This window comes from Lonchura striata, chromosome 22 (assembly GCF_046129695.1).
Source record: "Lonchura striata isolate bLonStr1 chromosome 22, bLonStr1.mat, whole genome shotgun sequence".
Taxonomy (NCBI): Eukaryota; Metazoa; Chordata; class Aves; order Passeriformes; family Estrildidae; genus Lonchura; species Lonchura striata.
The window spans coordinates 9,132,863-9,146,418 of NC_134624.1; the positions used below are offsets into that span (position 1 = coordinate 9,132,863).

General features: G+C 49.3%; 1 protein-coding gene across 4 annotated transcripts; it reads left to right on the forward strand.

Moving 5' to 3' along the window:
• Nucleotides 1–1,525: 1,525 nt before the first annotated feature.
• On the forward strand, nt 1,526–6,020 carry LOC110477734 (transmembrane protein 250). Of its 4 annotated transcripts, none has more exons than XR_013341115.1 (3): nt 1,526–1,627; nt 2,689–2,852; nt 4,653–5,448. XR_013341115.1 is itself a non-coding variant. In XM_077787914.1 (3 exons), exon 3 carries the CDS (start codon nt 5,579–5,581, stop codon nt 5,996–5,998), a length of 420 nt encoding a protein of 139 aa, XP_077644040.1. In that variant the 5' UTR covers nt 1,526–1,627; nt 2,689–2,852; nt 5,458–5,578; the 3' UTR covers nt 5,999–6,020. The 4 variants fall into 4 exon arrangements, 1 of the variants encoding a protein (XP_077644040.1); XR_004148971.2 differs by having other exon boundaries at nt 4,849–5,448; XR_013341116.1 differs by having other exon boundaries at nt 5,242–5,448.
• The last annotated feature ends 7,536 nt before the right edge of the window (nt 6,021–13,556 follow it).

Consider the following 13,556-nt stretch of genomic DNA (forward strand, 5'->3'; position numbering starts at 1 on the left):
ACTGCCACTCTGCCATTCAGCAGCACCCTCGTGATTCTCCGAGGCAAGACTGGAAATGCAAAGTACCTCCATCATTTTATTATTTGAGCTGAAATTCCCATCTCTGGGTTATGGCTCCAGTCCCAAAGAAAGGCAGAGGGAAATAAATGGAATGTGGGTGGCTCTCCTGCTGATCCAAGTCACCAAACAGCTGTTCCCAGTTCCAAGCTACTGGGGAAATTCATCAGCTCTGCACATCCCCTCCTCCCTCCCACAGTGTGAAAAATGCCTATTTTAGGATTGGCTTTTTGTAAATATTACAATGAATATTAGATGTGTAATGTTAGAAAGTTTTGCTGTATTAATTATCTTAAGTAGTGTGTTAAATATATTTTTAGGTTATAACACAATGTTAAAATAGAAACTGTGCTATGTAAGCTACTTTTCAACTAGCTCAAGAAAGAGATGAGATAAGCAAGAAACTCGTCACACAGAGATAACAGCAACAGGGCACAAGAAGAGTCACAGCAGAAAAGAAAAACATTCTTCCGCCTTCTCTCCATCTTTATGGAGTATTAAGGGGAAGAAGTTGACAAAAACCAGAAAAGTTCTTAATTTGCAAGAATTAATTATTTTCATTATTATTTTTAATTATTAATTTATTATCATTTATGCACCATGTATGATATCTGTGAATATGCAACAGGCTGTTGCTTTTAAGGGTTATTCTTTTGTTCACAAGGCATGCTTTTGGCAGCTCAGTGCCCAAGAACATCCTGATGTCTGTAATTATTTGCTTTTTATTATCTTGTAATTGTCCTAACTCTAGATTTTTATTACTCTAATTGTATTACTATTTTTATAACCATTTTATTAGTATTAAATTTTTAAAAATTCTAAAAACAAGTGATTGGCATTTTTCATACACAGGAGGGGCGTGGAGGACATGGAGATGCCAATTTCCCAGGAGAACTCCCCAGAATTCCCTTAACCAGTGTGAAAAATGCCAATCACTCGGCTTTTAAAATTTTAAAAAATTAATAATAATAAAGAGTGTAAGCTCTGGGTAACCCTGCTGTAACCCCCAGTGTGACCTCTGTGTAACCCCAGTGTGACCTCCGGTGGAAACCCTGTGTAACCCTGCTGTAACCTTGGCATAACCCCGGTGTGACCTCTGTGTAACCCCGGTGTGACCTCTGGTGGAACCTCTGTGTAACCCCTGTGTAACCCTGCTGTAACCTCGGCATAACCCTGGTGTAACCCTGGTGTAATGGCAGTGTAACGTCTGGGTAATCCCGGTGTGACCCCCGGTGTAACCTCTGTGTAACCCCTGTGTAACCCCGCTGTAACCCTGGTGTGACCCCTGCTGTAACTTCTGTGTAACCCCAGTATAACCCCGCTGTAACCTCTGTATAACCCCGGTGTAACCCCGCTGTGACCAGGCCCCGCCGCTCCCCCGTTGCCAGGGTAACGCGTCCCCCCCACTTCCGGCGCGGCGCGATGACGCCATTCCCGCGCGCCGCCGCTCCCCGCCCGCCGCCGCCGCCGGAACCGGAGCAACCGGGGCCGCCCCCGCACATGCGCAGAGCGGGCGCCCGGCGGCCCGGGCCTCGCTCCGCCCGGGCCCGGCGCCGCCATGGGCACCACGGTGAGTGCGGGGCGCGGCCCGGCGCGGCCGTGGGCGCCGCGGGGAGTGCGGGGCTCGGCCCGGCGGCCACGGGGCCCGGGCCTCGCCCTGCGGCGGCGGGAGCTCCGCCCCGGGGCGCGGCGGTGCGGCGGCGCTCGGGCACTGCCGCCGGGCCTGGAGATCCCCGTTCCCGGGGCGAGCCGCGGCCGTGCGGGGCCGCCGGGGGAGGCCAGGCCGAGCTCCCTGCCGGGGTCGGGGCGGTGTGGGAGGAGCCGGTGTTCCCGCCCCTCCCGGTGCTCCCCCCGGCTTTAGCCTTTCTTTGGCATCGTCCCGAACGTCGTGCGGCTCCTCCCGGAGCGCTCGGGGCCCGCCGGGGAGTCCCGGCAGCCCCGGCAGGTCCGGGTGGGCGCGGAGGTTTCCGCTCCTCGCTCCCCGCTTTAACGGAGAGGCAGTGAGAACGCGGAACGGGAATTTATTGGAATTTATTGGAATTTATTGGAATTTATTGGCGTTTGAACGCCCTGGTGCTGGCGGTGCCTCCAGCTGGAATCCTCGCAGCTCTGGGGTGATGCCCCCAAAAGACCCAGTTGGCCTCCAAAATTACAGAGTGGGTTTTGTCCAAACCTGCAAAATACAGATTGGAGGATAATAACAGAATCAAGTTTTGGGGTGGAAGGGACTTAAAAACTCGCCCCATCCCACCCCCTCCATGGGCAGGGACACCTTCCACTGGCCCAGGCTGCTCCAAGCCCTGTCCAGCCTGGATTTGGGCACATCCAGGGCCTGTGGAGGATTTGCTATTCCACATTCACTTTGGAAAGTCTGTGCTCCCTGCTTCGTGTTTCATGTAAAATCTGTGGCAGGAGAAGGTGACCAGAAGTTGGTTGGGATTTTCTGTCCTGGCATTGAGTAGCAGCTCCCTGGTTGTTCCCAGCATGGAATCCATACATTGCTGAGTGCTGGCTTCTTTTTAGAGTCGTCATGGGCTTAAAAATTCATGCTTGAGGAGAGGCCTCAATTGTGAGCATTTTAATGCACAAAATGAGCAAATTGGACATTATTGTGTTGTTTTTTTCTTTTAGATCAGCTCCTGTGCAGAGAGTTGTGAGTTTATGAAGCACCTCAGCAGTTTCTGTCACTCTTCCTAGAAGGTGTCACGGGAAAACTTCACTCTTTTGTTCCAAGAATTCAGTGGCATCCCAGAACGGCGGCGACCTGCTGAGTTGGATGGCAGCACCCCTAAAATGTAATAATTCAGAGTTTATTTTGTCCTCCCAATGCTCCAGTGTTGATAGTTGAGTTCATCCAAAGAGCATGAACCCACCAAAGGCTGTTTGTTCCCGTGGTGGGCGCAGCAACTGTTCAAGGGTTTGCTGGCAAACTTGGTGAAGGAAGTTGCAGGGAGAGGCTGCATTGCCAGGAATGGAATGCTCTGACTCCCCAGCATGGGATTTTTGACCTGTCTTGCTTTAGTCCTCCAAAAATATCTCTGGGAGCAAACTCTGAGCAGTTCATGTGGGAGGTGTGTGGGGTCACATGCTCCAGAGCTGGGTTGGGTTTAGGTTCAGTGTCTGAGCAGTTCCTGTGCCTTGCAAAAGCCACATTTCTAGCTGGCATTTCCTGGCTCCAGACAGGAAACAGGGCAAGAGGCACCTAAAATTATGAAATTATGAGGGTGTCTGTGATGCTTGAGGAGAACCCTTGGTTTCCTAAATTCCTTAAATCATCATTTAGCCCTTACTCCTTTTTGGTAGTCCCTGATCCATGTAGAGCCAACTCTGCCTCAAATTTCTGTAAGGGCAAAAAGGATTTGGAACATGGAGCTGAGCAAGAGAAATCAGAACTGGAATTTCCATTTCCATGGAATTTGAGGCAGGAAGCAGGCAGAGACTTCCCTACTGATACACATTGAATCAGAGCAGGATTTTGATATCAAAAATCCTTTAGCTTTATCATTTGCTCTGTGGTTAGTTCTGTTAGTAATGAAACTAAAGAATTCTTGAAGTAACTCTTGAATTAATTTTAATTTTTAGAGCAGTCAGATTTTTGGTTCAACAAAGGAAGGATCTGCCTGGATCTGAACACTTGGGTGTGTGAGGGGTCTGGGGAAGTCCCCGTTGTTTTCCAGCTTTATCTGATGAGTGCATTGTCATTTCATAATTCCCGGAATTTGGCACATCAGAAGCCTGGGGTGAAGCAGAGAGCAGCTCAGAGGCTCCTGCTCATCACTCACACGACAACAATGGGTGTGTGGAAGGATGTTAAGATTATAAATCCTAAACACTGCAGAAGATCAAGATAATGTCACTTATCTCTGCAGGTCTCCAAGGGGAGAAATAAACTGGTGGGTGCCTTTGAAAGGCTGCCTGGCCTTGCCTTGCAGTGACAGTGAGAGCACAAGGCTGGCTGAGCCAGGGGAGGTGCATCCTGTGGAGTGTGAAAAACATGATTGCCTCATTGTTCTTCCAAGACCTTCCATTATTTTCAGTTTGTTTATTTGGTGAAGCTTTGCCAAGTTTGGAAATGAGCACAAATCTGGAATCCACTTGCGAAAGTACTCAGAGAACTTTTTTTTTTGTCTTTTAAAGGAAATGTGACCCCATACAAACACATACATTAATATTCCTGCTCTCACATGAATATTATCGCTCAGGTGGGTGGGCTCTTGAGGGTGGCTGTTAGATTAGGAAAGATTTATGAATTAGCCAGGATAATTTCAGACCAAACCTCTTTGCTGCATTTACACTGGATAAAGTTTATAACAGGCTGTTGCTGGCTGGGGAATTTATTTGGAACCTGGCATGGAAATTAAGTGTATTTATGTGGGGAATAAGAAACAAAGAGGCAAAACAAAGATGTTTTAAGGAAAGAAGTTGATGTTTGGGAGGCAGTTGTAAGGGAGCGCTGATATTGAAATCAGCTGGGATAAGTTGCTGTATTCAGCAGCTTCAGGAGAAGTGAAGTTTTCTATTGTCTGTGATATTTAGAGAAAGTTTCTTGTGTCAGTGTTGTTTCCCAGCACCAAACCCACTGTACCTCCCCACAGGTGTCTCCAGCACAGGGTTAGCCGTGCCCGGCTGGCTGCGTGGTACTGCCATCTGATGTGTGCCCAGTGAGCTGGGGAGGGTCTGTATTCAGCAGCTTCAGGAGAAGTTAAGCTTTCTATTGTCATTTAGAGGAAATTTCTCTTGTTGGTGTTATTTCCCAGCACCAAACCAACCTGCTCACTGTGCTCCCCGCAGGTGTGTCCCTCGGCGGCTGCCCAGCGCTGTGTGGTGCTGCCCTCTGATGTGTGCCCAGTGGCCGGTGGGCTGGGGTGAGCCTGTATTCAGCAGCTTCAGGAGCAGTGAAGCTTTCTATTGCCTGTGATATTTAGAGGAAATTTCTCTTGGTATTATTTCCCAGCACCAAACCAACCTGCTCATGTGCCTCCCCACAGGTGTCTCCAGCACAGGGTTAGCCGTGCCCGGCCGGCTGTGTGGCACTGCCATCTGATGTGTGCCCAGTGAGCTGGGGCGGGCCTGTATTCAGCAGCTTCAGGAGAAGTGAAGCTTTCTATTGTCCTTTAGAGGAAATTTCTCTTGTTGGTGTTATTTCCCAGCACCAAACCAACCTGCTCACTGTGCTCCCCGCAGGTGCGTCCGTCGGCGGCCGCCCAGCGCGGGGATAGCCGTGCCCGGCCGGCTGCGTGGCACTGCCATCTGATGTGTGCCCAGTGAGCTGGGATGGGCCTGTATTCAGCAGCTTCAGAAGAAATTAAGCTTTCTATTGTGTGTGATATTTAGAGGAAATTTCTCTTGTTGGTACTATTTCCCAGCACCAAACCAACCTGCTCACTGTGCTCCCCGCAGGTGCGTCCCTCGGCGGCCGCCCAGCGCGGGGATAGCCGTGCCCGGCCGGCTGCGTGGCGCTGCCATCTGATATGTGCCCGGCGGCCGGCGGCCTGGGGCGGGCTGCGCGGGGCCGGGCCCGATGCCGGTGATCCCCATTCCCCGGCGGGTGCGCTCGTTCCACGGCCCGCACACCACCTGCCTGCACTCGGCCTGCGGCCCCGTGCGCACCACACACCTGGTGCGCACCAAGTACAACAACTTCGACATCTATCTCAAATCGCGGTGGATGTACGGCTTCATCCGCTTCCTGCTCTACTTCAGCTGCAGCCTCTTCACCTCCATCCTCTGGGTGGCTCTCTCGATCTTGTTTTGCCTTCAGTACCTCGGCATCCGCATCTTCCTGCGCTTCCAGTACAAACTCTCCATCATCCTGCTCTTGCTGGGGCGGAGGCGGGTGGACTTCAGCCTCATGAATGAACTGCTCATCTACGGGATTCATGTGACCATGCTGCTGGTGGGGGGGCTGGGCTGGTGTTTCATGGTCTTTGTGGATATGTAAATAAAACCAAGCGCATGTGGGATCAGGAGGTGACTTTTCTTCTAGCCCCGAAATGTGTCAATATCCTCAATATCCTCTTCTTTTTTTTTTTTTTTAATATAAATTAATTTATTTCTCAGTGGTAATTTTTGTGCATAAATTAACGTGCTTGTCTCTGGAATTTGTATCTGTTTGAAGGTGGAGGTGCCATTTTGATTATCAAAGTGCAATACTTGACTGGGTGTTTTATTCTTTGCACAGTGCAAGTTAGTGTAAGTTTCTTTTAATTAAGAGCTGATTTTGCTGCTGTTCCTGTATTCATGTGGCCATGAAAAAGGCAATGATTTATCTGGAGGACAGAAGCCAAATAATTTTGCACTCCACACTCTTAACTCATCTTCACCATTTTCCTAAAAATGTTCCTTAATGTCTCAGGCATGTAATAACCATCTTTCTTGTAGGTTTTGCATATTCCTAATAAGAATGTGGGCCCAAAAATCAGCAGACTGTAGGGCTTTGGGATTTTTTTCCCCTTTTATTTTTGGATTTATGCAAGACATACATTTGCCCCACTCTCCTGTTTCATCCACTTTAAGGTGATTACGTAGCTTTGAGTGGCTTTGTCCTTTTCAGACATTTAGTGCTGAGTAATTGAGTCTTTCCCTACCAGCACAAATCCACGGGAGGGATGGGAGCAGGGCTTGCTATCATGTGCTCCTGAAATTCCCAGTCACGGCAAATCTGTTCTCATTTTGCAGTGATTAAGGGGGACCCATTGCAGTGATCCTCAGTGTTGAGATGCTGGCGTTTGGTTCTGCTTTTCCCTGAATTGATTAATTCCAGAGATTCTTCTGTCTCACGGAGCACAACGAGGTGAGACTTACCTAGGAGAGATTGGAAGCAGAGTGCAGTCTGAGCTGGCAATAACTGCTCCCTGAAATGACACAAATTGTTCTACCTCTGCAGCAGGAGAGGGAGAGTCACTGCAGAGTGTTGCCAACAGCTCAAAAAAACAGTTGAATTTTAAGCTCAGTTCCATTGGTCTTCATCTAAGATGTCACTGTGCAGTCAGTTAAGTAACTCTATTTATGGAGACCAGAAGCTGGCCTAAAGTTTATTTTTATTCTGCTTTTGTTTGTTTGTTTTGCCTTATGATGGAATATTGCCTTTTCCCCTGCATTCTTTAAGGAACTGTTTGAAAACAAGTTGGTAAAAATTATGCAGAACCTTTTCCCCTCCCTCCACGAAATCTTTGGGGTCAATCATAGGGAAATAAGCAAGAGTGAAATTATGTAACTGGTTTTTTATCATCTCCTTGGTCAGAGCTATGAGTTCCCAGTTGCACACAGGGAAAGATCCTTCCCATTTCAGCTTGTGAGTGGTGCAGTCTTCTGCTGACATACTTTGATTTGGAGGCTTGTGGATACAAAATAGAGAAACTTCTGTGTGGAACCAAAAGCTGAAGCACTCCCCAAAATTCTCTCATTATGCAGTGTTACAGATAATACAGCTGAACAGCAGAGCTGAATAAAGAATGGCCACGGTGGTGTGAACTTTAGATTAGCCCCAAGAGAGGCAAAGACTCTTTCTGCAGCAAAGATGTAGCATCAGCATCTGTCACAAACTGGTGTCTGGAACTTTCCTCCCAGCAGAGAGCTCCCCAGAGCCTTTTCTGGGATTGTTCTGTGGACCCCAGAAGCTGAGTGGCCTGTGGGTGTGAGCTCCAGCTCACTGTGTGTGCACAGAGCTCCCAGTGATGCCCAGCCCGGTGCAGCTGCCAGCCCGGAGCTCTGCAGGCTGGGGAGGCTCTCAGAGAGGCTGTGCTGCAGAATTCCTGCAGAAAACCTGTCACAGCCCCTGGCAAACAGCCCTGGAGTGGGCTGGGAGAGCAGCTGGCATCCTCCTTGGGTGCTGGGACATGGTTTCACACTGAACTTCAGCGCTCCTTGGCTAAAAGGGTGATTCGTGGTGAGTTGTGGTCCCCTGCCTGCCTGGTCCTCTGCGATGGACACACTCAACTGCTTGGCCAAACCTGGGCTGGTTTGAGGAGATAAAGGCCTGGGCTGTCGGCAGGTGCTGAACTCCTCTGGTTTCAGGGTGTTCTTTGAAAACCCCCACAGGAACAGGGTGACACGGCCGGCTTTGATGTGTGTGAGCCCGTGAAGCCAGCAGCGATCATGCGATTAACACATGAATAGCAGGTGGTTCTCCCAGCGCTAATTTGGTCAAGGAACAAAGGAGCTTGTGGGTACGAGGAGTCTCACAACCTTTTTCATCACTTGTAATTTGACTGCGAGCCAACTGCTTTATGCCATAAATATGACAGCCCGAGTGAACCTTTTTTGAGCTGTCCCTGCTGAGCAGCTGCTGGGATGGGGGATCTGCCCTGGAGCTGGAGCCTCACAAGGTCACTCCTGGGGGCTGAGAGACCCTTGCCAAGGGCAGGTGTGGGTAAGTGAGTGATGCTGAGCAAAACCTCGTGTTCACAGAGCATTAAAATCTCATCTTGGGAGCCTCGGGTCGTTGTCACGTCCTTGGTGAGCAGGAGATTGTGCCTCACTTTTGCACCTTCCTTCAATAAAGGCCGCTCAGATTTCCACTGGCCCTGTGTTCTCAGGAAGAAGGACGTGTCCTCGTTAAATCACAAAAAATAACCTGTGCCAAATGCCCAGATGTTCCTCCAGAGAGGCCCTGGGGCTGAGCTGATTTAGCTCAGTGACTCTCCCAGCATCTTCTCCAAAGGTGGCCAAGTACCTGCGCTGAGAACGCCCTGAGGGTCAGGTCTCCTGTGCAAACAGAGTTAGACTATCCCAACATTAAGTGATTGAGGTGCCGTGATGTTCAAAAATCTCTGATTTTTGGTCATTACCAGCACTTGGGCACCTTGGTGGTGTGATCCTACCAGCACGTTGGGGAAGTGAAATCCCTGTGAAGTCACACTGGCAAGGAAGAGGAATTAATTGTCAAATTATTTGTTTTATGATGTAATAATTTAGACAATTTAGCTCTACCTGAGTGGAGCAATATTTGGCACTTTTCCTCTTCAAAGCCTTTTCCAACTGGAGCTAATTAAACCTCACAACATCCCCAGGAGGTTGCAGAGTAAGTAAGATCTTGGGAATGGTTCAGAATGTAAATTCATTGGTTTTAATCTTTTTTTAAAAAAAGCTTTCAGGATTATTTTGCCAAAGTATTTCTTTCTTGCAGAATTGAGATTCCAAAACTTTCTTAGAAGCTGAAATGGAGCCAAGCCACAACTGAAGGAGGGAGAAAGAGGCAGACTAAATGTTGTATTAAGTTTATGCAAAGAATAAGTTGAGCTTTTCCCCGCCCTTAATTTCATTGAAAACCTGGCATTATTAATAAAGGGGCACACAAAACATTGTAGAATACAAGTAAGGAAACAGGGCAAGTTGAACTTTTTTCTTTTCAAGGGTGGTTTGTAATGATATTTGCCAGAAATATTTCATGTTGAGCAGCTTCTTGCAAACTGTGCCTCACTGAGGAATTTCATGTTCTTTTGGATATTTCACTCTGTCCAAATTCAGTGCTGGGAGGAATGGATCAGGCTCCAAAATATATTAAGTCTATTAAAGATATAAATGGCTTTAACTCTAAAATTACTGCAATTGCCATTTCATCATTCCTTCATGCAGATCCCATCTTGAACAGCGAGAGCAGATGGTTTGTTTGGATTGTTCCTTTCTTTCCATGTCTGCTCTTTAAACATTGCTATTCTACATCGTGGGTTAAAAACACCCTTAAGACTAATTAGGAAAAATATTAGAAATACTGATTTGGGAGAGTGTGTCCATTGCTGAGCTGTTCCAAACCCTTTGGAGAATGAGTTTAGCTGGCTCCAGAGCTTTGGAAGTGTTTGGGTGCCAGGGGGATCCCCGAGGAGCCGTGCGGTGGCGAAGCCACCCTGGGCCTGTTGTTCAGCCTGGGAATGTTGGAAGGAGACTGAAGTGTTGGAGTTTCACCTCGTTAACTCTTCAGAACATGGCACCAGCTGGTGTTTTGGGTGCCTGTAAGATTCGGTATGAAACATGCCACCTACATTAAACTTGGGTTGTTAACATGTTGGTGGATGGGCTGGAAAGCAAAAGGAAGAATTTCCTCTTCTCGTGGTGGCATGGGTGTGATGTGGGGATGCCCTGGTGGTGGGATGGCAGGGGGGGAGCACAGCTTAGGCTGAAGGCTGGACTTGATCTTGGAGGTCTTTTCCAAAATGAATCACTTTGTGATTCTCCAAAACACGGCAGTGCAGGGTAGGGGGGCCAAGTTTTATCCCAGATTATAGCTGCAAGTCTCAAAAAGTCACTGGGAACAGACTGGAGAAGAAACCAGCCCCTCACCTGCCTGAAGGCTCACTGCAGTTCTTCCCAGGGTTCTCCTACATCACTGGCTTGTTTTCCCTCCCTCCTGGGGAGGTAGGAGACAGTCTTTACTCCCAGTTGTGGAGAACAGCACAGCACATTTCCCTTCAGGAACAGCTTTGGCTGTTCTGGAGCCTCCAGCACACACAGATAGAACGCTGTTCCAGCAAACGCATTGCTGGAAAATATGAAGCCTTGTTATCTTTCTGAGTTTTTATTTAGCCAAACAAGGTTTCCATAGCTCCTGGACAGCCCTGCTGCTGGGGGAAAGAAAAAAAAAATCCACCCTGTCATTTCTTCACCTGCCAACTCTCTGCACTAATTTTGTCTCCCTGCTTCAAAGCACTCGTCGTGCCCAGAAAATGTCAGTTCAAAGAGAAGTTTTGTCCAGTAATGAGCCAGTGAAAATTGTTCAGTGTGAGATCTCCTTGTGCAGCTCTCAGAGCTGTGCTGAGGTGGCAGCAGAGCCGGGCACTGGGGTCTGCTCTGAGCTCTCTGCTCTCGGGGGGCTGCAGTCAGGGCTGGTGTTCCACAGGAGCAGCTTTAAGGTAACAGATGAAAGGAGCATCCCTGCTCTTCCTGCATCTTCCCAAGTGATAAATTCATCTGCTGAGAGGAAAAAAACCCCACCCCATCCTTTGCACAAGGGCTGTAGGAACTGGACACTTCTCCCTGCTGATGCCTGTGGGGCTCTGCAGAGCCTCTTCCCCCGCTGACCTCAGCCCCAAAACGTGGGACGTTGCCTGGGCTGGGGAAGTGTGTGAAAGGGAGCTGCTCCTGCCAGGGCTCAGCCTTGTGACAGGCTGCAAGGGTCACATCTGACCTTGGATGCACAAGACTAGTAAATCAGAGCTTCAAATGCAGCCAAAAGCCAGCCTTCCCTGCAAGGAAAACACTGTATGTAACACCAAGAGACAAATACCAAAGTCCTTAGCTGGTTCTTGAAAGAAAGAAATAAATCTCCCATTGGCCCTGGTGAGAGTTTTGCCTGAGTAAGGACATCCAGATTATGCATGCTAATTAAATGAACGACCCATCCCTTCAGAGTCTGCTCTCTGCTGGGAATTCCCCTCTGAGTAACTTGCTCCCAGTGAGGAAAGGAGTTGCATGAAAAATTTCCCAGATGGTGAATCTGTTAGAGAAAATCACAATCTGTTTGTGCCTTTTTCAAACAAAAAAGAGCACAGGAGACGCTGCGGAATAAATTTGTTGTTGCAAACCATTTGCTCAGTAATGGGGAGAATTTAGATGGGCAAAGAGATTTTTTTTTTTTTTTTGTCTTCCAGAGGAGTCTTATCTGCCTGCCTCGAAAAATGAACCACGGTTCAAAAAAATAAATCCCAGCGATGTATATTTGAAAAGCCCAACTTGGTTACTTTAATGCTGCTGCCTGTTGGTTTGTTCTGACATCAAGGGTGTGTGAAGCTGCCAGGGGACAGCGGCCTCGGCCATGCAAAGCTCCCGGGGAACAATTGCTGCTGTGTGTGACACAAAGGGGCTTTTTCCCAGCGCCGTGTCCCGCCGGGTGCCCTGCCAGCATCCCTGGGCACAGGGACCCATGCAGCCCTGGGCACAGGGACCCACACAGCCCTGGCAACATCCCTGGGCACAGGGACCCACACAGCCCCTCCAGCATCCCTGGGCACAGGGACCCACGCAGCCCTGCCAGCATCCCCGGGCACAGGGACCCACACAGCCCTGGCAGCATCCCTGGGCACAGGGACCCACTCAGCCCTGGGCACAGGGACCCACTCAGCCCTGGGCACAGGGACCCACGCAGCCCCGCTGGCTCTGACCCAAAACCACCCCCGGGCAGTGATGGAGTGATGGGGCAGGGGCAGCTGGGCTGTGGAGCCAGCAGGAGCAGCAGAAGGGAGAGTGTGGGGTGCCAGGCTGTGCCCCAGGGGCTGTGGGTCCCTGCAGCCCCCCTGGAAGGGACAAGGTGCAGGGAAGGGACTGGCACTGGGGAAGGCTCAGCTCTGTCACAGCATCCCTGCCTGCACTCTGCCTCTGCTGCCCCACTGGTGTTGCCTGGCCACGTTTCAGTTCCAATCTGAATTTCATAAAAAAGCTCCGAGCCAAGAAAAATCCTTCCAAGTTTGTCTTCTTTTTTTTTTTTTTTTCTCTTTTTTTTTCTCGTTTAAACTTCAAATGAGCACTGCTTAATAGTTTCTTGGAAAGGCGTTTGCTTGCAGTTCTGTGCAATGTAGGCACTGTTACTTCCTTCTTTTCCATGTGAGGCTGACTGCAAACTGTCTGGTGGCAAACATGAAACCAGCGTTGTGCAACGGGGATGGGGATGAGGGGAGGGAGGCGGGGAGCAGCGCAGGCTGGAATTTTCAATGTGGAGCTTTCCCAGCAAAACTGATGGGGAATTCTTGCGCATACATTGCTTTAATCAGCCCTTTTAATAACAGCAGAAGTGCTGGGAATTACATAACCACGCGCTGTCTGGGTTTTGCTGGGTTGTTGAGAGATTTCTGTGCCTTCAGGACTCGCTGAGCCTCAAGGACTGAGGGTCCAGCACGAGCAGAGTTCTGTGCTCCAGCCTTGCCTTGCAAACCGGGCTGCTAGTGCTGATTTTGCCAACAAATTTCCTATTTACTGTTCACCAGAGCATCAGTTGTGACAAATAGACAGAAGAAGGCAGCATTTCACTGGAAGCATTTTATGTACTGATTAAGACACTGTACAAAGAGCTCCTCTGGGTACATGGGGAGTCTGGGCTGCAAAGTCGCTATTGCAGCGTTTGGGGGGGTCAAAAATCACCCAAATTGATGCATTTCTGGCTGCCCAGAGCCAGGGGAGTGCCCCGACTGCTCTCTGCAAGAGCAGGGGGGTGGCTTCCACAGAGATTGATTGCTCGAGTTGTGCCCCTGCTCACACGTTGTGAATGCCCTCGGAAAGGGCTGGATGCAGAGAAAATGCAGGATAATTCTTCTGATCAGTAACGACATGATAACGATGTGCTACAATAAGGACAGGAAAATTTCATGCTTCAAGGAATGTGGCTGCTTCCAGAGAGGGCAGGAGGGGGCTGGCAGGAAGGGGCAATGAATGGTGGACATGCAGGGAGGGGCTGGAGGATTTTTGGTCTCTTCCTTTAAAGCATCAAGCACCAAAGAAGCAAGAACCAAGACCTGAACCTCTGGTTGTAACTCTGTGTAAATGCCTAATTCTGCTGCAATCAGTGGCAAACT